Here is a 22,588-nt window from a genome sequence, read left to right on the forward strand (position 1 = left end):
GTATCCAAAACTAGAATAGATCTGTCATGGCACCGTGCGAAGCGTCGCCCACCAAGCGCGCATACTTGGCCAACACACCCCGAGTAATCTGTGGCACCGGTGGGGTCCACAGCCGACGACGTTCCTGAATTTCCTCGTCAGGCACGGCCATAGAAATCTCGTTCTTTTCAGCGTCGATAGTGATCACATCCCCATCTTTAACAAGCCCAATGGGACCACCAACGGCAGCCTCAGGAGTAATATGGCCAACAATGAATCCGTGGCTGGCACCGGAGTAACGGCCATCGGTGATAAGCGCAATGTTATTCAATTTGGCTCCCATGAGTGCGGCACTGGCTTTGAGCTGCTCGGGCATACCGGGTCCACCCTTGGGACCTTCATAGCGGACAATCAAAACCAGATTCTCACCACGGGGAATACGACCCTCGCTCAGGGCGTCATTGAGCTCGTGTTCCTTGTTGAAAACGCGGGCTTTGCCTGTGAACCGGAGACCCTCCTTACCGGTAATCTTGGCAACGGCACCACCAGGAGCAAGATTGCCACGCAAAATCTGAATATGACCCGTAGCCTTGATAGGATTCGACAATGGGCGGATCAGGGTCTGCTCCTGGGGAAGCGAGGGCCAAGATGCTACGTTTTCGGCAAGAGTCTTGCCAGTCACTGTGGGAATATCACCGTCCAATAGACCCGCTGCGATCAGCAGCTTCTGCACAGATGGAATTCCACCAATCTCGTATAAATCAGCCATATAGTATTTACCACTGGGTGACAAGTCGGCAATAAATGGGATCCTGTCGCTGACGCGCTGGATGTCGTCCAGGGTCAAGTCAATGTCCGCTGTGCGGGCCATAGCCAGGAAATGGAGAACGCCGTTGGTGCTACCACCGAGCGCCATGGTCATTACTAAGGCATTATCGAAAGCTCGCTTAGTGAGCAAATCGCGTGGTCGTATGTTCTTCTCCATGCAGACCTTAATAGCATCGGCCACGCGCACACACTCGCGCATTTTGGAGGGCGATGAGGCAGGTGTGGATGAGGATCCGGGTAAAGACAGACCCATGGACTCGATAGCAGTGGCCATAGTGTTTGCCGTGAACATACCACCGCATGCGCCGGCGCTTGGGCAAGCGTGCTTCTCAAGGTCATCCATGATCTCATCTTTGGTCTTGCTGGTGTCACCGCCATCGTCGGGCTGGCGGAGAGTATCATATGCGTACGCGCCGGCCGCCTCAAAACATGTGGACACATTGATGGGCTTTCGGAGGCACTCTGAGTATCCGATATTGATTGTACCACCGTAGATCATGATTGAAGGACGGTTATGGCGCGCCATAGCCATGACCACACCGGGCATGTTCTTGTCGCAGCCAGGAATGGCGATACAGGCATCGTGGCCCTGGGCACAGGTAACGGTTTCAACGCTATCCGCAATAATTTCTCGAGTCTGCAGCGAGAATCTCATGCCTGGGGACGAAGTGTTCTTAGTATGACAGCCGATACACAGATGGCACTGCTAGCTTTCCTGCTTACCGTCATTGCCCATAGTGATTGCATCTGAAACACCAATCGTGTTGTACTGCCACCCAAGCATGCCCTTTTCCATCACAGCCTTCTTAACAGTTTTCCCTAAGTCCATCAAATGCATATTACATGGATTTCCCTCCCACCAAACTGACGCGATGCCCACATGGGGCGCCTTGGCCATTGCCTCCTTATCTGGGACACCAGCAGCGAAAAGCATAGCCTATAGCACGTCAGTTATCATCACTGACACTAATTGAGTCTAGGACTAACCCTCGCGCCTGGGAAATCATGACCATTGGTGATTGCCGATGACCACCGGTTGAGTGCGGGGGAGCCATCCGGGTGTTTGGTGTCGGGAGGAAGACAAGGGAAATTGATGTATTTCGGTTCCGACATGGTAATTTCTGAGGAGTCCATTGTGATGCTGAAGTTGACAGCCGACAGAAAATCAAACAAGGAGAAATGGTAGGATATATGATCCAGGTGTTGCTCTAAAAAATGTGGGGTTCGCACTTCAGTCCGACCCCGCATTGAGCCGGGTTGACCACTCATTGTTTACGGATTTCAGATCTCGGAGTTGCGCCTATTCCCTCGTTCTTGTTGCGGGGTATGCCATGTGGGAGCTGATGTGATTTGATGTAATTTTAGATTGAAGCTAGAATTACTACATAAAATTTGACCGATATTGCCGCTGACGGAAGTTGAGACAGCGAATCTTTGGAATATTTTGAATACGATAGTAGAACCCTCCAATGGTAAATAAATGTATGTACCCCCAAGATTCCAAGGTGGAACTATACACATCCGTGGAATGTTTTCTGGCATTGAGACATTGAACCACCTACTTTCCTAGATTCGAAACTATTCCAAAGGTTGAGCATACTGTATATTCGATTGTTACTGCTGGCATAAATATAAACTCCTGATGTACCCGCCGCTTATTGACCTAAGTAAGCGTCATCTAAACTCAAAATCCGAGTCTCACCTCAGCACTGCGTTCCAAGGTTGCTTATATGCATTAAGTAGCAGCTAAACCCATCGACATTTCTCTCACTTGGGAGTATCTTCTTTTGAGGATCATTTGCATACAAATATTAAAATGGGTACAGACATCCTTGTAGCCCAGATGCTCGGTACGCTCGGCTGCGGGTTCGCAGCAGGTAAATTTCCCTGTTGTATGAAACTCGGGAATCAATGAGAACTCATGTTCGCGGTATAGGCGGTGTTATGACTCTCTCTATGTTGAACATCCCCACCCTCATCCTCCCAGCTCGTCAACCGGCCTCCGTCGCCATCCCTTCGCAGCAAGGACCGGCCACTCCGTTTCCACATCTCACGCATCAGTGGCTCGACACCTATGAGCGGGGAATAAGAATATTCCCTGTCATTTGCCTCGGTGCTTCAGTCGTGAATGGATATCTTGCTTGGGCTTTGAGAGACATGGCGGCTCCGGAGTCGGGTATCATGGGTGGAAGTTGGAGCGGATATTACGCTACGGCTATTGCTACGACGATGGGATTCGTTGTTTGGACAATGACGGTAATGAAGAGCACGAATGACCGGTTGATGGCGATTGCGACGCGGGATGATGCTGCGGCCGCGGAGGGAACGAAGGGGATGGTCGTGGATGACCAGGAGAAGGCGAAACGAGCCAAGGAAGATGCCGAGGCTCTCGAGCTGATGAAGAAGTGGGCAAATTTGAACATGTTTAGAGCTATGTTTCCATTGACGGGGGCGATTATCGGGTTATATGGGATTGCAAAGATGTCATTCACCTGATTCAAATTGATCTGCCAAGCGATTCCGCTCCTGCGATTCCGCCCTTGGCACGTTCTTATTCCCATGGTTTAGGAGAAGTAAACCAGCAGTCCATGAGTGCTAATGCCTTGTCACGGCCAGCAGTGGAAAGGCAAACACCAATGAGAACCCCTGTTCTGACATCGTGCCTGGTGTGACGAGCGTTTGATCACTCCACTCTTTCACTTCAATACCACAATGAATTCGGGGAGTACAAAGGTACCCTGAGTCCTTGTACCTAAGCCATTATAGATATCGTTGTAACTGTCATCCTGAAACTGAAGTTTCGGCAGTTTGCTCTCAAGAGGTTCAAGTGCCTGTCAGGTCTACCACACGTGCTCCTTCCACATGTCGTACTTCCCCCATTGTTTACATCCTTCATCTTTCTTGCCTTCTTGATCTTTTCTCTTTCTTCCTCAGCCCTCTTCCCACTCTCTTTCTTAATTACTTTCATGTCCTCATCAAAAATCCATTGCTCACGTTACAGTCACATCTCTCGCAACCATGAAAATGGTCTTCTTGACCCTGCTGGTTACGGCCGCTGTGGCTCTCGCTGGCCTGACAACCATTTCTGAGCCTGAACTTTCTGATATCAAGAAGGCTCAGGCAACTACTCTGCCCGAGGTCACTACCTCTAACGTCAAGGGTCTTGTCTTCGACCGATTCTTCCAGGTCTGGCTGGAGAACATTGTAAGTGGCGGTTTGGATAAATCAGAACGTGCTCATCACTGATACCTCACTACAGGACTATGAGGACTCGGCTGCGGATCAAAGCCAAGAGTTCTTTGCTGCGCAGGGTATTCTGCTGTAAGTTCAAGACAACCTTTTCTCTCTGTTGTTTACTTGACTGAACCTCGTTTCCAGCACCAACTTCTATGGCGTTGCCCACCCGTCTGAGCCCAACTATTGCGCTTCGGCTGGTGGTGACACCTTTGGCATGGACAACGACAACTTCCACCAGGCCCCTGCTAATATTTCCACCATTGCCGACCTACTTGAGACCAAGTCTGTCTCATGGGCCGAGTATCAGGTAAGGAAGAACAAATGTTCCACTTTGCTGCTTGACCACTAACCAGATTGCTCAGGAGCATATGCCTTACCCTGGCTTCCAGGGTTTCAACTACTCAAACCAGGATAACAACTTGCCGGACTATGTCCGCAAGCATAACCCTCTGATTCTCTACGATTCTGTCGCTTCGGACGATACTCGTGCCCGCCGAATCAAGAACTTTACCGACTTTGAGAATGATCTCAAGAACAAGAAACTTCCGCAGTGGGCATTCGTCACACCCAATATGACCAATGATGCGCACGATACCAACATCACCTTTGGTGCATCATGGGAGCGAAAGTGGATGGAGCCTCTGTTGAAGAACGACTACTTCATGGAAAAGACGGTGGTCCTCCTTACTTTCGACGAGGACAAGGCCGTCAACAATCGCTACCCTAAGACCAACCGCATCTTCAGTGTTCTTGTCGGTGGTGGCATTCCAGACCATCTCAAAGGCACAAAAGATGACACCTTCTACACTCATTACTCCACCATTGCCTCTGTGTCTGCTAATTGGGGTCTTCCTTCTCTGGGTCGCTGGGACTGTGGAGCCAATATCTTCGAGTTTGTGGCCAACAAGACTGGCTATGTCAACTACGACGTCACCATCGACAGTCTGCATCTTAACAACACCTACCCTGGCCCCTTTTCGGCCAACGTCTACACCACGTTCTCACCTGAGTGGCCCGACCCCATCACCGAGGGCAACTGCTCGGCTGGTCATGGTATCTTGGACATTGTCAAGAAGACCTACAATGGAACCAAGCCCAGTCACAACTACAGCTGGCCTTTCCCGTGGGATGCAAAGACGAATTATAACATCGATGTCACTGCCACTCGCAAGTTGAATGGCAAGGAAGTCAACATGACTTCGTCCAACTCGACTTCGGATGGTGGCTCCAAGAAGAAGAACGGGGCTTCTGGCACTGTGATTCTCTCCGGCTCGGTGACTCTTACCGTAGCCCTCGTGGCTGCCTTTGCCTACTTCCTGTAGGCCATTTGCTTTGATCGTGTTTTGGGCTTAACGCCCCAGCTCACCAGGCGGGTTAGTTTTGCTGCCTGTAATCTTACGAAATGTTTGTACCTGGTTGAGCAAGGTGTGTTTGATTTTCCCGGGCTTCAGACATCTTTTATTTCGCGCGTGATGTGGAAGGAGGCGGATCGTCATCTTTTCTAGCACTATGGGCTATGATCATGATATCTTAATGATTAGCTATGACTCAAAATGGAAACATGAATTTATCGATTGACTCAAATGCTTGTAGGATTCCATTATTCGAGTATAAAATGCTGCCAGTGCATATGCCTGATTCCCCATCGGATACGTCAATCATGTCGATTTGATGAGAATGTTTTTCGTCTGGAGGAAGTTCTCAATGCTATACAGCAGACCCTCCCGGCCAGAACCACCCATCTTGTAACCGCCAAATGCCACATCTTTCGAATTACTTGGGCTGGTTGTATAGTGGACCGAACTTCGGGATAACCAGGAATCGCCCTGGGGGCCATAAATACATAGAGTAGTATTACTACTACTACAATTTTTAATTGGTCAATGTAGATTCGTACTTTTGTACATACCCACGCAGGCCGAAATTATGGGGACCTTGTCACGCGCCCTCCGATTTCATGACTGCTAGCAATTACATCACGATGCAGAAGCGTAATCTGCAATTGAAAGGGAAAAAGACGGCCCCCACAGGACTTAAAAGTCTCAATCTTGCAGGTCTAGGTGAAGTCTACCGTTTATAGCCGGCAGATTTGGATTATTTCCAAGTACTATGATATGCTTACGACCATGCTGTAGCTTAAGCATAATCCGCGGGTATGTCAGTTACCAGTATTATACCTACTGGTACCTAAAGGCTATAGCTTTGACCATCAGCTGCATGAAATGATCAAGCTAATGCTTACGAGAAGAAACAAACATCAAGAAACTAGGTCGGAACTAGCTACAAGGACCATTTTTTGAAGGACTCTTGCCAAGTGAGAATGAAAACGGAGAGTTGACTTTTTAGACGGAAGTGAGGCTATTCACAATGTTGATCACTTTCATGTGGCAGGTAGAATTGAGATAATTTATGCAGGCAGGCTAAATTTCAGCTGCCACTATTATGATGATTATTTTGTTTTAGGATGTGATCTCAGGTATATCAAAGATAGATTCATGTCATTATCGTAGAGTATTTAACACGCTCTACAATGTAGAGGGTTATTCGGTTTCATGAGACGTTATAATACAGTATGATAATTTACTCTGCGATTCCCCGCTTCTTCATGTCTTGCAAATTCAGTGTATCCTGATCTCCGGGACGCTGCTCAGAATCGATTTTGATATTGTCTTCGGGGCCACCAGGTCCCTTGAAGTGTTCGGCCTTAGGAAGTCTAATCATGGCAATGTCATATTAGTATTGGATCGTCTGGATTGGATTGATTGCCTTACCTGCCGCGGTCATCGCGAGTACCGCCCTCATCCTCCGGAACTTTGCGGTGGTCACTGCCGGAAGCAGTCGCACCAGGGCCGTACTTGACACTGGCACCGTGTTCCGCGAAGCGCTTTTCGGTCATCTCGTCGACGCCGGACTCTTGAGCTGTAATTTTTAGGATTAATACCGAGCACATAATTCGTAGAGGAATGCGGGTAACCTACCGGAGTCACTCTTCTTTCCGAGACCCTGCTTGGCCTGGTAGGAGTTGAGATCGTTCTCAGCATCGTATGCAGTCTTGCGCAAATCTTCGAAATGAACCATTTTGGAGGTATTTAATAAAAGTCGAAGAATAGAAAATTTGGGAGCTGAAGTATGGAAATTTTCAAGACAAGTCCAAAGGATGTATATGAAAAAGATTATAGATAAAATAGAAGGACTCTACTATTTATACTTGGGACTCATAATTTTGGACAACAGTTGCATCATGGAGATATCATAGGTATGTCACCTTTGCCTAGAATGGAAAACATGGATAACGATGGCCGAATGCAGTGAACATAGATAAAATGTCACCACAAAAACCGGGTAGAAGCTATGATATCGACAAGACCCTAGTGACTTCATGGTCTCCACGGCAGTTCCAAGTTGGGTCAAAGGTAGGGTTCAGACCTAGGGCTTCCGCCGGCCCGGGGTAACTATCCCCCGTGGCTCCCGGCCCGCTGAGGGGGATCGCGGGCAAGCTTAATGGTAAAAGAACGGTGAACTCGGAAGTTGTTGTCGCGTCATTCCAGCTCAACCAGTGATCCTTTACATGGATAATCATTAATTTCCAGGGTATCTCATTCTCTCCAGCTGTACTTGTGGCGTTCGGCTGGTCTAGATCTCTCTGATCAACCTCTACGCGACCACAAACACCATGTCCCAGCCGATCGAGGTGCCTGGTGAGGCGAGCCCATTGGGATACCAGAATGTTGTCAACACTCTGGTAATGGCTGCTAGCTCGAATCAGCAGCAAGTCAAGACGGGCACTGCGCAGTTGCAGAACTGGCAGAGACAGGGTTCATACCATTCCATGCTTCAGGTATTATCAATCTCCCAACTGATATCATGAACCGAAGAAAAACTGACTGGAGTATCCATAGGACGTCTTCTGTGACCACTCATTACCGACCGAAGTTCGATACCTCGCGATTATCCAGCTGAAGAACGGAATCGACAAGTACTGGAGAAAAACTGCACCCAAGTGCGTTCCCCAACGGCCTACCCAAAGCATGATCCGAATGAAACATACTGACTCCCATGGAAGCGCAATCTCGAAGGACGAGAAGGATAAGATTAAGACGACAGCTATGCAAGCAGGTATTACTGAACCTGCCCGCCCACTCGCCCTTCAGAATGCCTTGATGATCGCCAAGATCCTCCGCTATGAATTTCCTCAGGACTGGTATGGTCTTCTTCAACTCAGCTTCTTGTCACGATCATAATTAACCGTTACAGGCCGGATGCGATTACCACTGTCATCGCCTTCCTCCGATCCTCGACCCAACCCGGTGCACCGCCGATCCAGCTTCCCCGGACCCTCCTTATCCTTTTGCAAATCATCAAAGAACTGTCCACCGCGCGTTTACAAAGAACCCGAGCGCAGCTCCAGTCTGTTTCGCCAGAGATGTTCCATGTGCTGGGGAGCATTTATGTGGAGAAGGTTAACACCTGGGTGTCCATTTTGGAGCACGGTGGCGGCAATGAGGAATCGTTGTTGGACGCGATCGAACAGAGTTTGGTCTCATTGAAGGTTCTCCGACGCCTCGTTATTGCCGGGTATGAGCATCCTGGCCGCGATCAAGAGGTCCAAAACTTTTGGACGTTGTCGTATAATCAGTTCGTGAAATTCTTGTCCTTCGTGAACGAGTCGGGCAAGCTGCCGGAGCTTGTCGAAACAGGAATACAAAAGCACATCCTACAGCTTTCTAAGCTCCATGTTGAAATGGCCCAGACTCATGCAGCATCTTTCGCGCACTTTGCACACAGCATCGAGCTCGTCAACACATATTGGACCTTGCTTCAAAAACTTAGTGAGGTATATGTCAGTCTCGGAGCCGATGCCGAGACGGAAGGGCAATCCCTGCCCGAGAGGACGGGCCTCAGGGCCTTGCTTTTGATCAGAGCGTGCGCAAAGATGGCTTTCAATCCAGTGCATACTTTCAAGTATCAAACCCCGGAAGATAAGGAGGAGAGAAAGCAGGCCGTCGAACGGATCAAGACTGAACTTTTCACTGATAAATTCGTCCTGGATACTATGGAGTTGCTTGTCACGCAATTTTTCAGATTCCGGAACGCTGATTTCGAGGAATGGGAAGCTGAGCCTGAGCAGTGGGAGAAGCGGGAAGAGACTAGCAGCGAGGCTTGGGAGTTTTCTATCCGCGCTTGCTCAGAGAAGCTGCTCCTTGACCTCGTAATCCACTTCAAGAGCTTGCTGGTTGGTCGATTATTGGATGTTTTCCATTCGTTCGCACGTAAGTCATTTAACAAGGCCCCGGGAGAACAACTCTCTAACCATCTTTCTAGGGACCGACAACCGCAATGTGATTTTGAAGGACTCTTTGTACTCTGCTATTGGCTTAGCTGCAGCCAGCCTTGAGCAGCATTTAGATTTTAACACATTCCTCGAGGCGACTGTTGTTCCCGAAGTCCAGATCCAGGATCCAGAGTACAGGCTTCTAAGAAGACGAATCCCCATGGTCCTGGGGCAATGGGTGCCAATTCAGTACGAGAAGCTGAACATCGATGCCATCTACCAGATCTTCCAACATTTGCTGAACAAGGATGATCCGTTGAATGACTTAGTGGTCCGCATCACTGCTGGTCGACAGCTCTGCAATATCATTGAACCCTTTGAGTTCACCTCAGCGGCCTTCATCCCATACGCGCCATCAATTCTGGCAAGCCTTATGTCTCTTGTCCAGGAGGTTGAGATTTCCGAGACTAAAATGGGTCTGTTGGAAACAGTGCGAGTAGTGGTCGTGAAAATGGAAAGCCATGTAAGTTCTATGCACGCCCTGACTTGTTTACAGCCTAACGAGGATTATAGATCGCCCCCTTCTCGGACGCAATTCTCTCACTCCTTCCACCTCTATGGGAAGAATCCGGAGATGAACATCTGATGAAACAAGCTATTCTCACCCTTCTCTCGTCCCTGATCCATTCGCTAAAGCAGGAGTCTGCACGCTACCACTCACTCATTCTCCCTCTGATCCAAGGATCCGTCAACCCTGAATCCGTGAGTCTCTGCACGAAACGCCTGTCAAACCAGGCGAGTCCGTGCCATTTCTAACATATCGTGATCTATAGGAAACATTTATGTACCTTCTGGATGAGGCTTTGGAGCTATGGGCCGCCATCATCATGCAAACACCCTCACCCGCCTCCCCAGAGATCATCGCCCTCATGCCCGCTATATTCCCCATCATCGAGCAAGGAACAGACAGCACCGCCCAAGCCCTCAGCATCGTCGAATCCTACATCTTCCTCGCACCCCAAGAGGTTCTCCGTGACGGAGTCCGCGATGCCCTCTTAACCTCCCTGAAAGAAACACTTTCCTACACAACAAAGATGCGCACCGGCGTAGTCCCCCGCCTCGTCGACATGATGATCCGCGGCGCCGAAACAGTCGACGGCGGCAGCGAATCAACATACAGCATCATCTCACGCTCCCTCCTCGAGACCTCATTCCTTCCATCCCTCCTCGAAGGTCTATACACCGCCTACGAGTCCAGCCAAACCTCCGGACCTAACCGAAAATCATCAAATGTGGTCGGTGTCATCGAAACAGACTACCTATCCGTCCTCGCAAGACTTGCTCTGGGCAATCCCACCATCTTCGCATCTGCCGTCGCGGCCGCGACAAATTCCACTGAAGAGCAGTCTCTGAACTGGATTCTGGCTGAATGGTTCTCGCATTACGATAACATCGGTAGTGCGAACCAGAAGAAATTGCATGCTCTCGCTCTTACGCAGCTTCTTTCTCTTCAGGGTCAAGCTAACCCCTCTGGTCTTTCTCCACCGCCCGCATTCATCCTTAAGCATCTTCAATCATACCTCACTATGTGGACCGATATCATCAACGAGCTATCCGAGGGTGGATCGGATCCGAATGCCGATTACCTTGTCTACTGGGACGCGGCTAAGGGGTCTGAGACTGCTAACCCGGAGAACTCGGAGGAGGTTGAAACGCCTGAGAATGTTCGTCGTAGTGAATGGCAAGCTGCAGATGCGATTCACCGATTCCCGATTCGTGACTTTGTGCGTCAACGTCTGGAGCAGGTTATCCTTGCTTGTGGGGGTGCGCAGCGCTTCCAGGAGGAGTGGTTGGTTAATGTCGATGGGGAGGTTGTGTCGGCATTTGGTGCTTTGGGACTTCTTTAATTTGGATGCTTTCATATTATTTGATTGCATTCTGGTTATAATCCCTTCTGTTCTATTGCGCTATTGCATACTCCATCTCCGACTCGAGAACTGCATGAACACCATGCTCTCTGAGCTTTTTAGCAACATACCCAATCTATACAATTCATAGTTTGACTATTTTACTGAATTGCATTGCGCTTCTCCTTTTAATATATGCAGTACTTCCATAAGGATTCCTCGTATAGCTGATTAATAGTTGGGAAGGATTTGAAGAGAAAAAAGCAATGGATTTGTGAAAAGACTGGCCAATCCAGTTGAATCCTAAACATACACCATAACACCTATAGGCTGATTAGCTTGCACCATGCAAACTCCCAGAGTCCAGCAGCCAATTGAAAAAGAACCCCAATAATGAAAACCTAGCAACAAATAATAGACCCCCAGCTTGAAACAAGGAATAAAAAACATGAATCACACACATGCATCACCACTAACACTGGCTAGGGAACTGGCGGCTGGTGACAGGGTTGGGGAAGACTCCTCCTGCAATCTGTTGCTGCATGTCCCACTCGGGGGCACCCTCAGTCTTCCAGGTCCAGTAAATCCAGCCGTCTCCTTTCTCAAAGGCCTCAAGCTGGGCCTCAATAAACTGGCGCAGGTTGTCACGATCAGCCTGGGGGAGAGCTGCCACGGTTCCAGTAGACTTGCCAGCACAGCTACCGTTCATGCTGCTGCCCTGGTAGGATCCGTCATAGCGGGCACCAACACCCTTGCCATTCAGGTACTTAGCACAATCAGTCATGGCTCCAGTCCATTCACCAACGATGGTCCACTTGTCAGAGTGCAAGACGTGCTGGTCGACGAAGTTGCAGACGTTATTGGCGTGGCTCTTGGCGTCCATGGCAAGCAGGCTTTCATCAAAGACCTCGTAGTGGTGAGTATCCATCATGACATACCAGACACCAGTGTCCACGCTCATGAATCCGTTCCAGGATTCGGTAGGCATGAATCCATCGTGAAGAACCACAGTGGTATCTTGGCTAGACTCACGGACAACACCCCATGAGTCATAGTAGTATTGCTTCAGGCCATCCTCGTTGACGCCACCGGGGATGCTGGGCTCATTAAGAGCCTCGATGGCGGTGACGACATCGGTATCACCTTGGTACCGCTTAGCCAGCGCTTGCAGAGCAGACTTAGTGTTGACCACATTGTTGGGGGTTTGTTGCCATCCAATAGAGCCTCGCTTGCCACTGTTATCAAATCCATTCTGGGATCCAGGGGCTTTTGGAAAATTAGCATTTACTATCCACAATTGAGACGATTAAATTTGATTCACTTACCGCCGTGAAGATCAACCATGATCTTGATACCGGCAGCACGAGCCCAGGTGACGGCAAGGTCAAGGTACTCCAGCTGGCCATCGGCGTATGGGTCGCCATCCAAGTGCTCCAAAGCCCAGTAGCCGACTGGAATTCGAACATGGTTCATACCCGTGGCTGCGATCTGATTGAAATCATCCTGGGTGATGAAGGTGCTCCAGTGCTGCGACAGAAGAGTGCGGCACTGTTCCGTACCGAGGACGGTGCAGAGAGACCACTCATCGACGGCAGCGTCTCCGACTTGATCAAAGATTGAAGGAGTAATCCAAGGCTCCAAAACCAACCAACCACCGAGATTGACACCACGGACCTTTGTATCGGTACCGTAGCCAAAGAGAGGGCTCCTGTCAAGACATATCAGCCAAAGGAGATCATAATGCTAGCATATACTAGATCTGGGATTATCAACACTCACACTTCCATAGCGGCCTGGCTCATCCTGGTGGCGTGGCCGAGTTTAGAGGCTTCGCCCAGTGCAGCCAAAAAGGCCAGCACGAGGGTCTTCTTTGATACAGACATTCTGAAGTTCCTTTAATAAAGTTAATCTAGAATCCAGGTGGCTGGGCTTCAGGAATGAAATGAAATGAGAAATGTGTCAAAGGGCATGGAGATCGGCTGCTATAAGTAAATTCCATGTCGATATTTGTGCTTGGTGGTGACCGGATGCAGCCCGACAGCCTGGGAACGGAAATTTTGAGGGCTTTGGATAAGGCACACGACGCACCTTCGAGTGTTTGTTTGTAGATCTTTTCTTGACGCAGCAATTGTTAACGTTTTCCAGGTCTTTGACAGCTTCCGGTATAGGTTTGGTCTGGCCGAAAACAGACAACAGCGGGTCCCAGGATTGCGGGGTCTGGGGTTGATAAATGGGACAATGGCCTTCAAACTGGGCTTGGGTGACAGCAGTCTAGCTCACTCCGGTCACTTATTAGCTCTTCTGGTGGGGATTTAAAATCTGACAGGTGTGTTCATCCTCACAGAGTTGGATCTTGTGAGAGCTCAGTCACCGTCAGCAAGGAAATGGGGCAGGTCACAACAGGTCTTGGTGGAGAGAAAGGTGGGTCGGAAGAAAGGCATTGTTCGATTAAATTTGGGTGCTGCTGTTGCTGTTACAGTTGCGCGTTCATCTTAGTAGGCAGGCGCTCCCCACTCCTGAGGTCGCTTTTGGGGCTCCTAACTTCGATTACATAGTACCATACTCCAGCGCTCTAACAGAAACACTATTATGCCTTAGCAAAAGTCGGCATCTATTATCGTAATACGGGCCAATTCTGACACATTGCACGTTCGTCTAGTCAAGATCATCAGGTTCACGTCATGATGATCCTCTGTGAAATCTTACAGACGAGCGCAGCCGGTTGCGGTAAGAGGAAAGACCGCGCCCCAATGGAGATCGGACCACGTGCGATTTCCCCGAAGAATGTGAATGGAAGCTCTTCTTGACAGGTTCCATTGGACTTGATTTCAAGGGTGGTATACTAGGACTTATTGGCTTGGTTTCGGGGGGTGGACGGTTGTACAAATGTACTTTTATTAGTTACTCAACATGTAGGTCCGCACGTATCCCCAAGCTGCATATTTTCAATGCGGCGTTCGACATGACTATATTACTTCTGCTCTGAGCTACTGAGCTACTGAGCCACCAAACCATCTGAGAACAAGGCCATTGTGTAGGTCGAGCCGATGGGTGACTCGGATACTTCCACAGGGCTGTATTTCCGTTCCCGGCGGCCCTGACCACGTGTTGGAGGTTTTGTGACGCATAATTTGAGGTTTTAAACAGGAGTTGAAATCGTGACCTTGCCCCGAGGATAATGACGCTGTATATGATCGATCTGATGGCTTGCATTCCCGCCCTGGGGTAGCCTGACAGGAGTTCACGGAAGAGACTGCAGCGTAGGAATTTGCGATCTTGTTTGTGACGCTAAGATCGCAAGGAATGCGGGCTGGGAATGCAGGTCCGGTGATTAGGAATGCACGTGTCCTACATTACTCCACTTCTGAGCTGGACGAAGTTTCAATTGGTAGGGAATGTATGAATGTCAGCATTGAGGGAGTTACAGTAAACGGCTCGGAGGATGCAAGGAGGAAAGAAATTTTTGGTTCATCAATGCAATGAGTAAGTCTGAGGAGAATTTTGGGACAAATTTGCCAGGCTGTCTGAAAAAAGGAGATGCCCTTTTTCGTTGCTCGTTCTCAATTCAGTAAGATGATCCAGCGTCATTTCCACTGCCAGGTCTCGTAGACCTCGGCCACTTGCTTGGGTTGATTTGTATATCTCAACGACAGCCTGCAGAAACAAGGTGGTTACCAATCGATCCGCTAGCTCCTGCTGACCTTTGGTCCTTCCACAGAGTCTTCAACCCCTTAGTGGATGGTCGATCTGCAAGGGAATACATAGACATTTGAAATGACAGGGCCTTGATTGACAGCCCTGGACCGTCCACTAGGTCCTCAGGCGTTCGATTATCAAGATTCATTTCTGAATCCGCCGCGTGAGAAAGAGGACATTCGTCGGTATTCGTGCTTGTCCTGTTGTTAGTAGCCACGGCGTCAAACAAACTGTCATCAGCTGCAAATTCACAATTCCTCAACTCATACATAATCCGGTGTGTAGAGATACTCTATTATCTTTTTATCCAGTCCCGCTTTCTTTTGTGGGACGATCCTATGAGAGTGTTGTATGGAGTAATTGGAAAGAACTCGAGTTCCAGCGACATCTTGGTATTTCACCTGGAAATGACAATAGCAGGCTCTGGCAGGAACCTCTGACTATGAACAAATTAAGCAATTTTGCAGGTCATATTCGTCGCTGTATTTGAACTATGTTACACGTCATGGTGTTGATAGGACTGCTCAAGCTTTGTGAAAGCGACAGGTACCTTGCGTGAGCATCAAGGATGGCCAGAGGCATTTCGTGGTTCACTCTGAAGTTGCACCTTGGCAAGAGGGTCTTTGGCAGGGGAACAAGCAGCTGGCTGCTTGCGAGTGCCTGGGCGAAAATTTCACTGGTGTGCTTGGGGGTGAACACCGGTGCTGGAGGGGACGCGAAAGTAATGTGTTGTGGGATTCTGAGGGTAAACGAACAACACAAGACTTTGTACACATGAATGGAAGAGATTGCGAAAATACGAAAAAGAAACCATTTCTTCTCCAAGCGATCGGGCAAGCCGACACATTTGATGAAAAAAGGATTCGCGTCGATCGGGGGTAGTGTGAGCCCGATGACACAGTGCGTCCGACATGCGCAAGCACAGAGGTCGGTCGCGAGGTCCAAAAATGAGAATAATCAAAGTGTTTCCCGTAGGAAACTTTCAGAGATTAAACTGAAAAGAACAGATACTACACTTGATCTAAGCCAATTGGCAAAGAGAGCTGGAAAAGAAAAAGAAAAGAGGAAATGGGGGAGAGAGGGAGAAGATATTTATACCCTGCGCGACCGCGCTAGTGCTAGTCTCGTTTACGTCAGCCAATCAAACGACGCAAGGGATGAGTCCTGCGATGACTCATCTGGGAAACCCATGATGATGACCTAATATTCTTACAATTGAATTGCCCATTTTATGTCACCGCCGTGTGGACGGTGTATTCTCACTCTATAAGTCACATGACTCTCCTCTCTCGATCCTCGATAATAACATTACAACATGCCTCTTAACACAGATCATATCAATGAGTCTGCCTACTATGGACTTGTTTAATGCGCCCTTGAATACCTAGGTGTCTGATGCAGTCATAGTCAGCTGGAGTTAGCCCTCGTGTGTTAATACTACATGTAATTAGAGCAACTCCTTATCTCAACCAGACATGCAGCATGAGATAATTAGATATATACTTCTTTGTTTTTGAAATCAAGCTCCTTTCGAGATCTTTATTACCAAGATCGAGCGTTCAAATCTTCGCCTTCTTCTCACACTTTTCAGATCTTACCTGCCTACAATCCTCTTCCAACCATCTCACCTCACCTGACCTACTTCACACCATTCATCTCTTCGTCGAATCAAGGCTTTCATGATAGGGATTTCATGATGTCCAGTGCAGCCGCCATGAACTCTTTCAACTTTCCGTCGTCGACAGATTTCCTATCGTAAGAATTCCAACCTCATTTTCCAATCCGGATTCCTAACTCGAATATAGCCATCTTCACAGAATCAGCGGGCCTACCGTCAAGATCAAAATCGGGTCCTCACCTCAGGTGCATGAAGTTTCGGAAGAAATGCTATGTGAAAAATCACCCTACTTCGCCGCAATGTTCAAAGGCAAATTCAAGGAGACGACAAAGAATGCAGTAACGATTCAGGAAATCGAGGGCGTTGTCTCGGTCCACAGCTTCAGTATGCTCATTGAATGGATATACTTGGGCAGAATCGATTATAATACAGCAAAAACTGAGGAGCAGATCTCGGCTCTGATTGAGTTTGCGAGATTCGCTGATATGTGCATGGTTTCTGAAGGGCTTTTCGACTTGATCAGACACAGTCTCTCGCACGTTATCCGATGTTCACGATGCGACGCGGTACAGAATATTTCTTACTCGCAGTTGCGCTACGTTACCAAGGAGCATATCGGCTCAGCGATGCGTCTTCCCCTTGGAAATCCGGTGCGAAATTTAATGGTCAAAGCGTGTGTCCGCGACTTCCTCGGGCCAACAAACTTCAAATTCGAGAATGAGATTAGAGAGGTTGACAACTTCGCTGCTGATCTTCTTTGCACGGTTCAAAACACTCTCAAGGATGCCACCTATGGAAAAGGCGCGATCAATTTCGAAGATCCTTTCGACTCTACCCGAGGAGTACTGTTTGCAAAGGATGGGAGTCGGTACCATCGATAGTGCGGTCATTTTGTTTTCCTTCCTCCTGGATCGACAATGAATATTCTTATTTCTCTTTTTTCTCTCTTTTAGCCTTATACAGCTTCGCAATTGATCAAGGGCCAATTTATTCTTCTTTCCATCTTATGTGAGCTCACTATCGACCATGAAGATTTTTTCTTTCTCTCACATATCAGTCGAAACAGAACACTGAGAATTTTCCTTCTCTAACTCCCCCGCACGGAGCCCCCAATACCCCACGCGGGGAAAAGAACATGGAGATATAGAGCTCCGGTACAGAAAAGGAAATTACCCGAGTGCCAGCGGAACTGCGGAGCCACATCGCTAACACCCAATCGCACAGGACCGATCGTCACGCCAAGTCCGAATGAGGGGGGAAGAGTCAGCCTTCGGATTCTTAATCTCGGTGCTCGGGCGCTTTTATAACTCGATGATACCTCGAAGTACGACATGCGCATGGTGCGCTGTCCATTTATTCTTTTAGTTGTTTGGTTTGGGGAAATTCCGGTTCTTCGGAGCGGACTCAGGGTCTTAGGGTCTCAGGGACAGGATCCGTGCGGCTGCAAGGAGTTGTACGCACGATCCATCAGTCATACAGCTTATACAGATGCCGAGAGCCATGGGCTCGGCAAAATGCCAGTCAAGCTTGGTTGTTCCCTGTTTGAGCTACTTATGTGTTGTCTCTGTAGGATCGAGGCCTTGTCACGACATGCAAGTTCAGTGCTCTCAGCCGTGATCGCCCCGATAATTCTCCACAACGCATGCAACCAACAAAGACCGAAATCCGGTTCAAAAACTAATCCCACTGGTCTGGGATGATCGATTCGATTAAAACAAAAAAACATCGCTTTTCATGCCAACATATATATCCTCGCAAGAATTCATCGTAGCTTTCTGAACCTACAGATCTGATGGTCACTCTATAGTCAGGATGTCTGCTTCACCCTCAAGTACGCCAAGCGGAAGCTCCCTGGCATCGGCCCATTCCAGGGTACCTTGGCTGTTTCTTGCCCAGATTATAATAAGTTGCCCCTGTGCGCCCTCCCTGCGGGGATTGCCGACCCTATGTGGAGATCATACTTCAGCAAGACTGGGCGGTGTCTGGCAAGTGTACTAGTCAAAGCTGACCTGCATCTCTTAGGGGTCTTGGGGCCCTCTTTTGCCTTTCCCACTAGACCACAGCAAGAATGGTCAAATAGCTCGGTGTTTCGGCCCTGTCGAGTCCGTTATTAGTGTACATAAAGCCAAGCATATTCGCCGATGTGGCTGTTCCCTGTTGTGTAGATACCATTGTGGCCCTCATCCAGTCCCACACGTTCCAGGCCAATTCAGTTGCCTGTAAAGATGCATTTTCTGCGGAGTGCCATAATCTCCCTGCTCGCTGGCACTAGTCTTGCCCGGCCGGGGAGTCATGATAAAGCTTCCTCAGCCAAGCAAGCACGCGCCGCTGGGTATGCTCTCAAGGAGCCACCATTGACAACCCCCTGGACGGACAAAGTGGGCACTGATCCGTGGCCTGAGTATCCACGACCACAGATGCAGCGATCTCAGTGGCAGAACTTGAATGGTGTATGGCAATATCAGAATGCATCTAGTCTCGCTGCTGTTCAGAATCCACCTTTTGGACAAGATCTTGCACAGGATGTTCTCATTCCTTCTTGTTTGGAGAGTGGTTTGTCAGGTGTGTTTCTCAATATTGACCTTAGCTTGATGAAGCTAACAAATCTTTGCAGGAGTTCAGGGTGAGTATATGATATACTCGTGGTTCTCAACCTCATTCAAGGTGCCAACAAACTGGCATGGTCAGAGTGTCTTGCTCAATTTTGGAGCGGTGGACTATGAAGCCACGGTTTTTGTCAATGGACAAAAAGCAGGCTTTCATCGCGGTGGATATTTCCGTTTCACTCTGGATGTTACCTCGTTCCTGAAGCCGGGACAACAAAATGAACTGTTAGTAGCATCGGAACTCAATTTGAATGAAACTGACTTGGTTTAGTCTTGTCTTTGTGCACGATCCCACAGACGATGGTGATTATGTGATTCCTATTGGAAAGCAGACTCACAGACCCAGTCATATCTTCTACACGCCTTGTAGTGGAATTTGGCAAAGCGTCTGGATTGAGGCTGCGCCACAAAATCATGTCTCGGGACTCGACATTGATGGAAACATGGAAGGCCAAGGTATGCCATCCACCTTCTAGGCTCATATCCGATTGTTAACAGCGTCCAGTCAATATGACCGTGCATACTTCCTCTGCCAATGTCGCCACGACTGTTCAAGTTGTCGTGCATGATGGCGAGAATGTTGTTGCAACTCACAGAGGTCCAACGAACCAGCCATTCCAATTCAAGGTCGACTCCCCAAAGCTGTGGTCCCCAAGCTCACCTAATCTGTATAATATCACGGTCACATTGGGCAAAGATCAGGTCCAAAGCTATACAGGATTCCGTACTATCTCCAAGGGCACTGTCGATGGTGTCGTTCGGCCGTTGTTGAACGGCGAGTTCATATTCATGTTCGGCACCCTCGACCAAGGCTTCTGGCCCGATGGAATCTACACAGCACCTACCAAAGAGGCCATGGTCTATGATCTCCAGATGCTGAAAAGTCTCGGCTTCAACATGGTCCGCAAGCATGTAAGTACAACGACAAAATCTCGAGAGCTTGGTATTAACAAATTGTAGATCAAAGTCGAGCCTGAGCTTTTCTATCGTGCTTGTGATGAGCTGGGCCTGCTTGTTATTCAGGACATGCCTGCCTTGCGGCCGATTCAGAGCAGAACGCTGGCCAACTGCACCTCTCAGACCATTTTGCCTAATGCAGCACAACAGGCTGAATTCTCGCGGCAGTTGGAGGTCTTGGTGAATCAGCACAAGAGTTTCCCCAGTATTGCAACTTGGGTATGTCAAAGCCGAACTTCTTTCCTCTTTCAACGCTGATGGGTTTTAGATAATCTACAATGAAGGCTGGGGGCAGCTGACTGACTACTATCCTGAATTCGAGTTGACCGACCGAGTCAGACAGCTGGATCCGACACGGCTAGTGGATTCGACAACCGGTTGGTACGACCATGGAGCAGGAGACTTTAGTGTAAGGCAAGCCCTGTGAAAATCTAATGGTCTTCGCTTACTCTAACAGGATAATCACCATTACGCCAACCCGCAATGTGGAACCCCATTTTACTCCACCTCCTCCAGCCCTTACGACGACACCCGGATCGGCTTCCAAGGAGAATTTGGCGGAATAGGCAACAACGTCTCCATTGAGCAGTGAGTCACCCTGGTAATCTCTAGCTGAAACCTCTGCTCACATTTTCAGTCTCTGGAACAACCAAAACGCAATCAACACCATCAATCAGACCTATGAGATTGATATTACTCTCGACGCCTGGAACTACCGGAGTCACCTCCTCCTCAGCGAATTGCAGGACCAGGTGCGCCTTTTCTCGTGCAGCGGTGGGGTCTGGACCCAGACCACCGACGTAGAAGGCGAGGTCAACGGACTCATGACCTATGACCGACGCTTATCTCGAGTTGACGAAGACCAGTGGAAAGCCGACATCCAGGGTCTGTATGATGCAGCAGCGGCACGAAGTAACGGTACCATGTCTTCGTGAGCGGGGCAATTGCTTAGCCGAGCTCCACGAGACGGTATCCATAATAGCTCATCTATTACCAATCGAATTAAAGTTTCCTCAGACCCAAAACAAGCTCGGCAACTCCCATATTGGGATAGATACATCCACGTGTATGAGTTATAGTAATTTGTAGATTTGGAAGACTGATCACATCCGTGGATTCAAAATTGACTTTCTGATATATCTTATCGCATTTTTAAGCCATGTGGAAAGCCATATGCGGGCTGCAGCTGTCATATTCTTCACAAAGTCAATTAGATTATTTGGCGTGGCAATCCTAGGATCATAGCGCCTCCGGTGTGTCAGAGAACGCGGGGAAAAGATGAAACAACCCTCATAATAAGGAAGCCGAGCGTCTAGACCGCGTTTTTCGAAGTGATCAACACAGGCATTGCTGATCGTCTAACGCGGCTGTTTAAAAACGGCCGTGGCGCGTCTCAGGTTTATTACCAAGGGTCAAAACATGACATCAATAGGAAAACAATAATGATGTATCCACGAACTAAGAGAAAAGAAGGGAAAAAAAACCTCTCGACACTGGTCCATCATGTCCGGCAGCTGCGAGATCGGTGCCCCTTTATTTTCCCCCCTTTTTGGATGTAAAATTTTTTCTCGCTCCGTGTCCGTAATCGCGTCCAACCGGAAATCATCCATTTTGATCAGGCAATTAGCCTCCACTCGAGTCCACCAGGATCGCAAATCAGGCCACGCCATCACACGATCAAAATAGATCGATTTGTTCCACCGGGTAGAGGTCAGTTAAAGCATTTAGTAATGCAAATTACCTCCGACGTTCCCGTCCATTTAGTGCTACGATTTATGCATGTCTTCGCAAATTTGCGGGACCCACACGCGTTGAACCGTTCGGCGGTTTTCTGGAAGCCACTTTCAATAATCTAACTTTCATTCTATGGTTTGATAGGGGCCCAAGCGGAGATGACGGTTTTGATGTCATTCGAATCTATTGTAATCGAGTTTCATACAAACCTAAACCTTCTTTCCCTTTGCCCCCGTTAATCTTTTCTTGAAAGAGATACATCGGAAAAGCAAAACGCCCATGCATATAGTCATAGAGAAAAAAAATCCATCGCGCCCCGTACCGTCGGCTCCGACTCTAAGTGGATTCTGTCTCGGCTGGAAGCCGTTGGGACCACAGCGGAGCTCCGGCTACGTCTTCACGTCAAACTTGGAAGCCTGCTTTAGCTGCATCGGGAGCTACGGCAGGATTTGAGTTCTGCATTTTCGTTGGGATCAAGACTAGTACTTGCTGGTGTGTGTTAGCTCGACGCCCAACTCTTGACCCTGAGAAGGAACATTCCAGTCCTTCTAGAAGCCTTCGTTTTCAAGCGAGGGGCGTATCTAATGGGCTGCGGATATTGTACCGGACACGAGTATTGTTGGTTCTCCGCGTTTCCTATTTCCCACGTGGAGGCTTGTTTCAAATTCGACTATGACAGGAGGGTGGTCCATAGTTTTGACGCCGTAATGCCAGTGGAGAGGTGCAGGAGATTGCAGGGATCAGGCCATACCTA

At 48.7% G+C, this 22,588-nt stretch overlaps 8 protein-coding genes across 8 annotated transcripts; 5 read left to right on the forward strand and 3 right to left on the reverse strand.

Annotated features, from left to right (window-relative positions):
* Positions 1–10: 10 nt before the first annotated feature.
* Positions 11–1,941, reverse strand: ilv3B (putative mitochondrial dihydroxy acid dehydratase; the record flags this gene model as incomplete). Its single annotated transcript, XM_057065336.1, has 3 exons — positions 11–1,464; positions 1,531–1,744; positions 1,795–1,941. 3 exons carry the CDS (start codon positions 1,939–1,941, stop codon positions 11–13), a joined length of 1,815 nt encoding a protein of 604 aa, XP_056923079.1.
* A 682-nt stretch (positions 1,942–2,623) lies between these two features.
* N7503_005790 (anthrone oxygenase family protein) lies at positions 2,624–3,303 on the forward strand (the record flags this gene model as incomplete). The annotated part of the gene is made up of 2 exons (XM_057065337.1): positions 2,624–2,684; positions 2,744–3,303. 2 exons carry the CDS (start codon positions 2,624–2,626, stop codon positions 3,301–3,303), a joined length of 621 nt encoding a protein of 206 aa, XP_056923080.1.
* Positions 3,304–3,825: 522 nt separating this feature from the next.
* N7503_005791 (acid phosphatase PHOa) lies at positions 3,826–5,366 on the forward strand (the record flags this gene model as incomplete). Its single annotated transcript, XM_057065338.1, has 4 exons — positions 3,826–4,011; positions 4,067–4,128; positions 4,186–4,351; positions 4,407–5,366. The coding sequence occupies 4 exons, from the start codon at positions 3,826–3,828 to the stop codon at positions 5,364–5,366; spliced, it is 1,374 nt and encodes a 457-aa protein (XP_056923081.1).
* Positions 5,367–6,624: 1,258 nt separating this feature from the next.
* Positions 6,625–7,122, reverse strand: N7503_005792 (uncharacterized protein; the record flags this gene model as incomplete). The annotated part of the gene is made up of 3 exons (XM_057065339.1): positions 6,625–6,757; positions 6,816–6,963; positions 7,023–7,122. 3 exons carry the CDS (start codon positions 7,120–7,122, stop codon positions 6,625–6,627), a joined length of 381 nt encoding a protein of 126 aa, XP_056923082.1.
* A 595-nt stretch (positions 7,123–7,717) lies between these two features.
* On the forward strand, positions 7,718–11,223 carry N7503_005793 (putative importin 11; the record flags this gene model as incomplete). Its single annotated transcript, XM_057065340.1, has 7 exons — positions 7,718–7,882; positions 7,944–8,044; positions 8,108–8,245; positions 8,299–9,314; positions 9,367–9,839; positions 9,890–10,078; positions 10,150–11,223. 7 exons carry the CDS (start codon positions 7,718–7,720, stop codon positions 11,221–11,223), a joined length of 3,156 nt encoding a protein of 1,051 aa, XP_056923083.1.
* A 472-nt stretch (positions 11,224–11,695) lies between these two features.
* On the reverse strand, positions 11,696–13,575 carry exg1 (glucan 1,3-beta-glucosidase; the record flags this gene model as incomplete). Its single annotated transcript, XM_057065341.1, has 3 exons — positions 13,003–13,575; positions 12,549–12,931; positions 11,696–12,489 (listed from the first exon to the last, which is right to left on the reverse strand). Exons 1-3 carry the CDS (start codon positions 13,104–13,106, stop codon positions 11,696–11,698), a joined length of 1,281 nt encoding a protein of 426 aa, XP_056923084.1. The 5' UTR covers positions 13,107–13,575.
* A 3,058-nt stretch (positions 13,576–16,633) lies between these two features.
* On the forward strand, positions 16,634–17,418 carry N7503_005795 (uncharacterized protein; the record flags this gene model as incomplete). Its single annotated transcript, XM_057065342.1, has 2 exons — positions 16,634–16,674; positions 16,725–17,418. 2 exons carry the CDS (start codon positions 16,634–16,636, stop codon positions 17,416–17,418), a joined length of 735 nt encoding a protein of 244 aa, XP_056923085.1.
* A 1,344-nt stretch (positions 17,419–18,762) lies between these two features.
* On the forward strand, positions 18,763–21,035 carry N7503_005796 (putative hydrolase; the record flags this gene model as incomplete). The annotated part of the gene is made up of 8 exons (XM_057065343.1): positions 18,763–19,099; positions 19,152–19,368; positions 19,415–19,599; positions 19,649–20,055; positions 20,104–20,319; positions 20,369–20,509; positions 20,558–20,688; positions 20,738–21,035. The coding sequence occupies 8 exons, from the start codon at positions 18,763–18,765 to the stop codon at positions 21,033–21,035; spliced, it is 1,932 nt and encodes a 643-aa protein (XP_056923086.1).
* Positions 21,036–22,588: the final 1,553 nt, after the last annotated feature.

Source organism: Penicillium pulvis, assembly GCF_028828015.1.
Source record: "Penicillium pulvis strain IBT 33274 chromosome Unknown contig_23_segment0_segment0, whole genome shotgun sequence".
NCBI lineage: Eukaryota > Fungi > Ascomycota > Eurotiomycetes > Eurotiales > Aspergillaceae > Penicillium > Penicillium pulvis.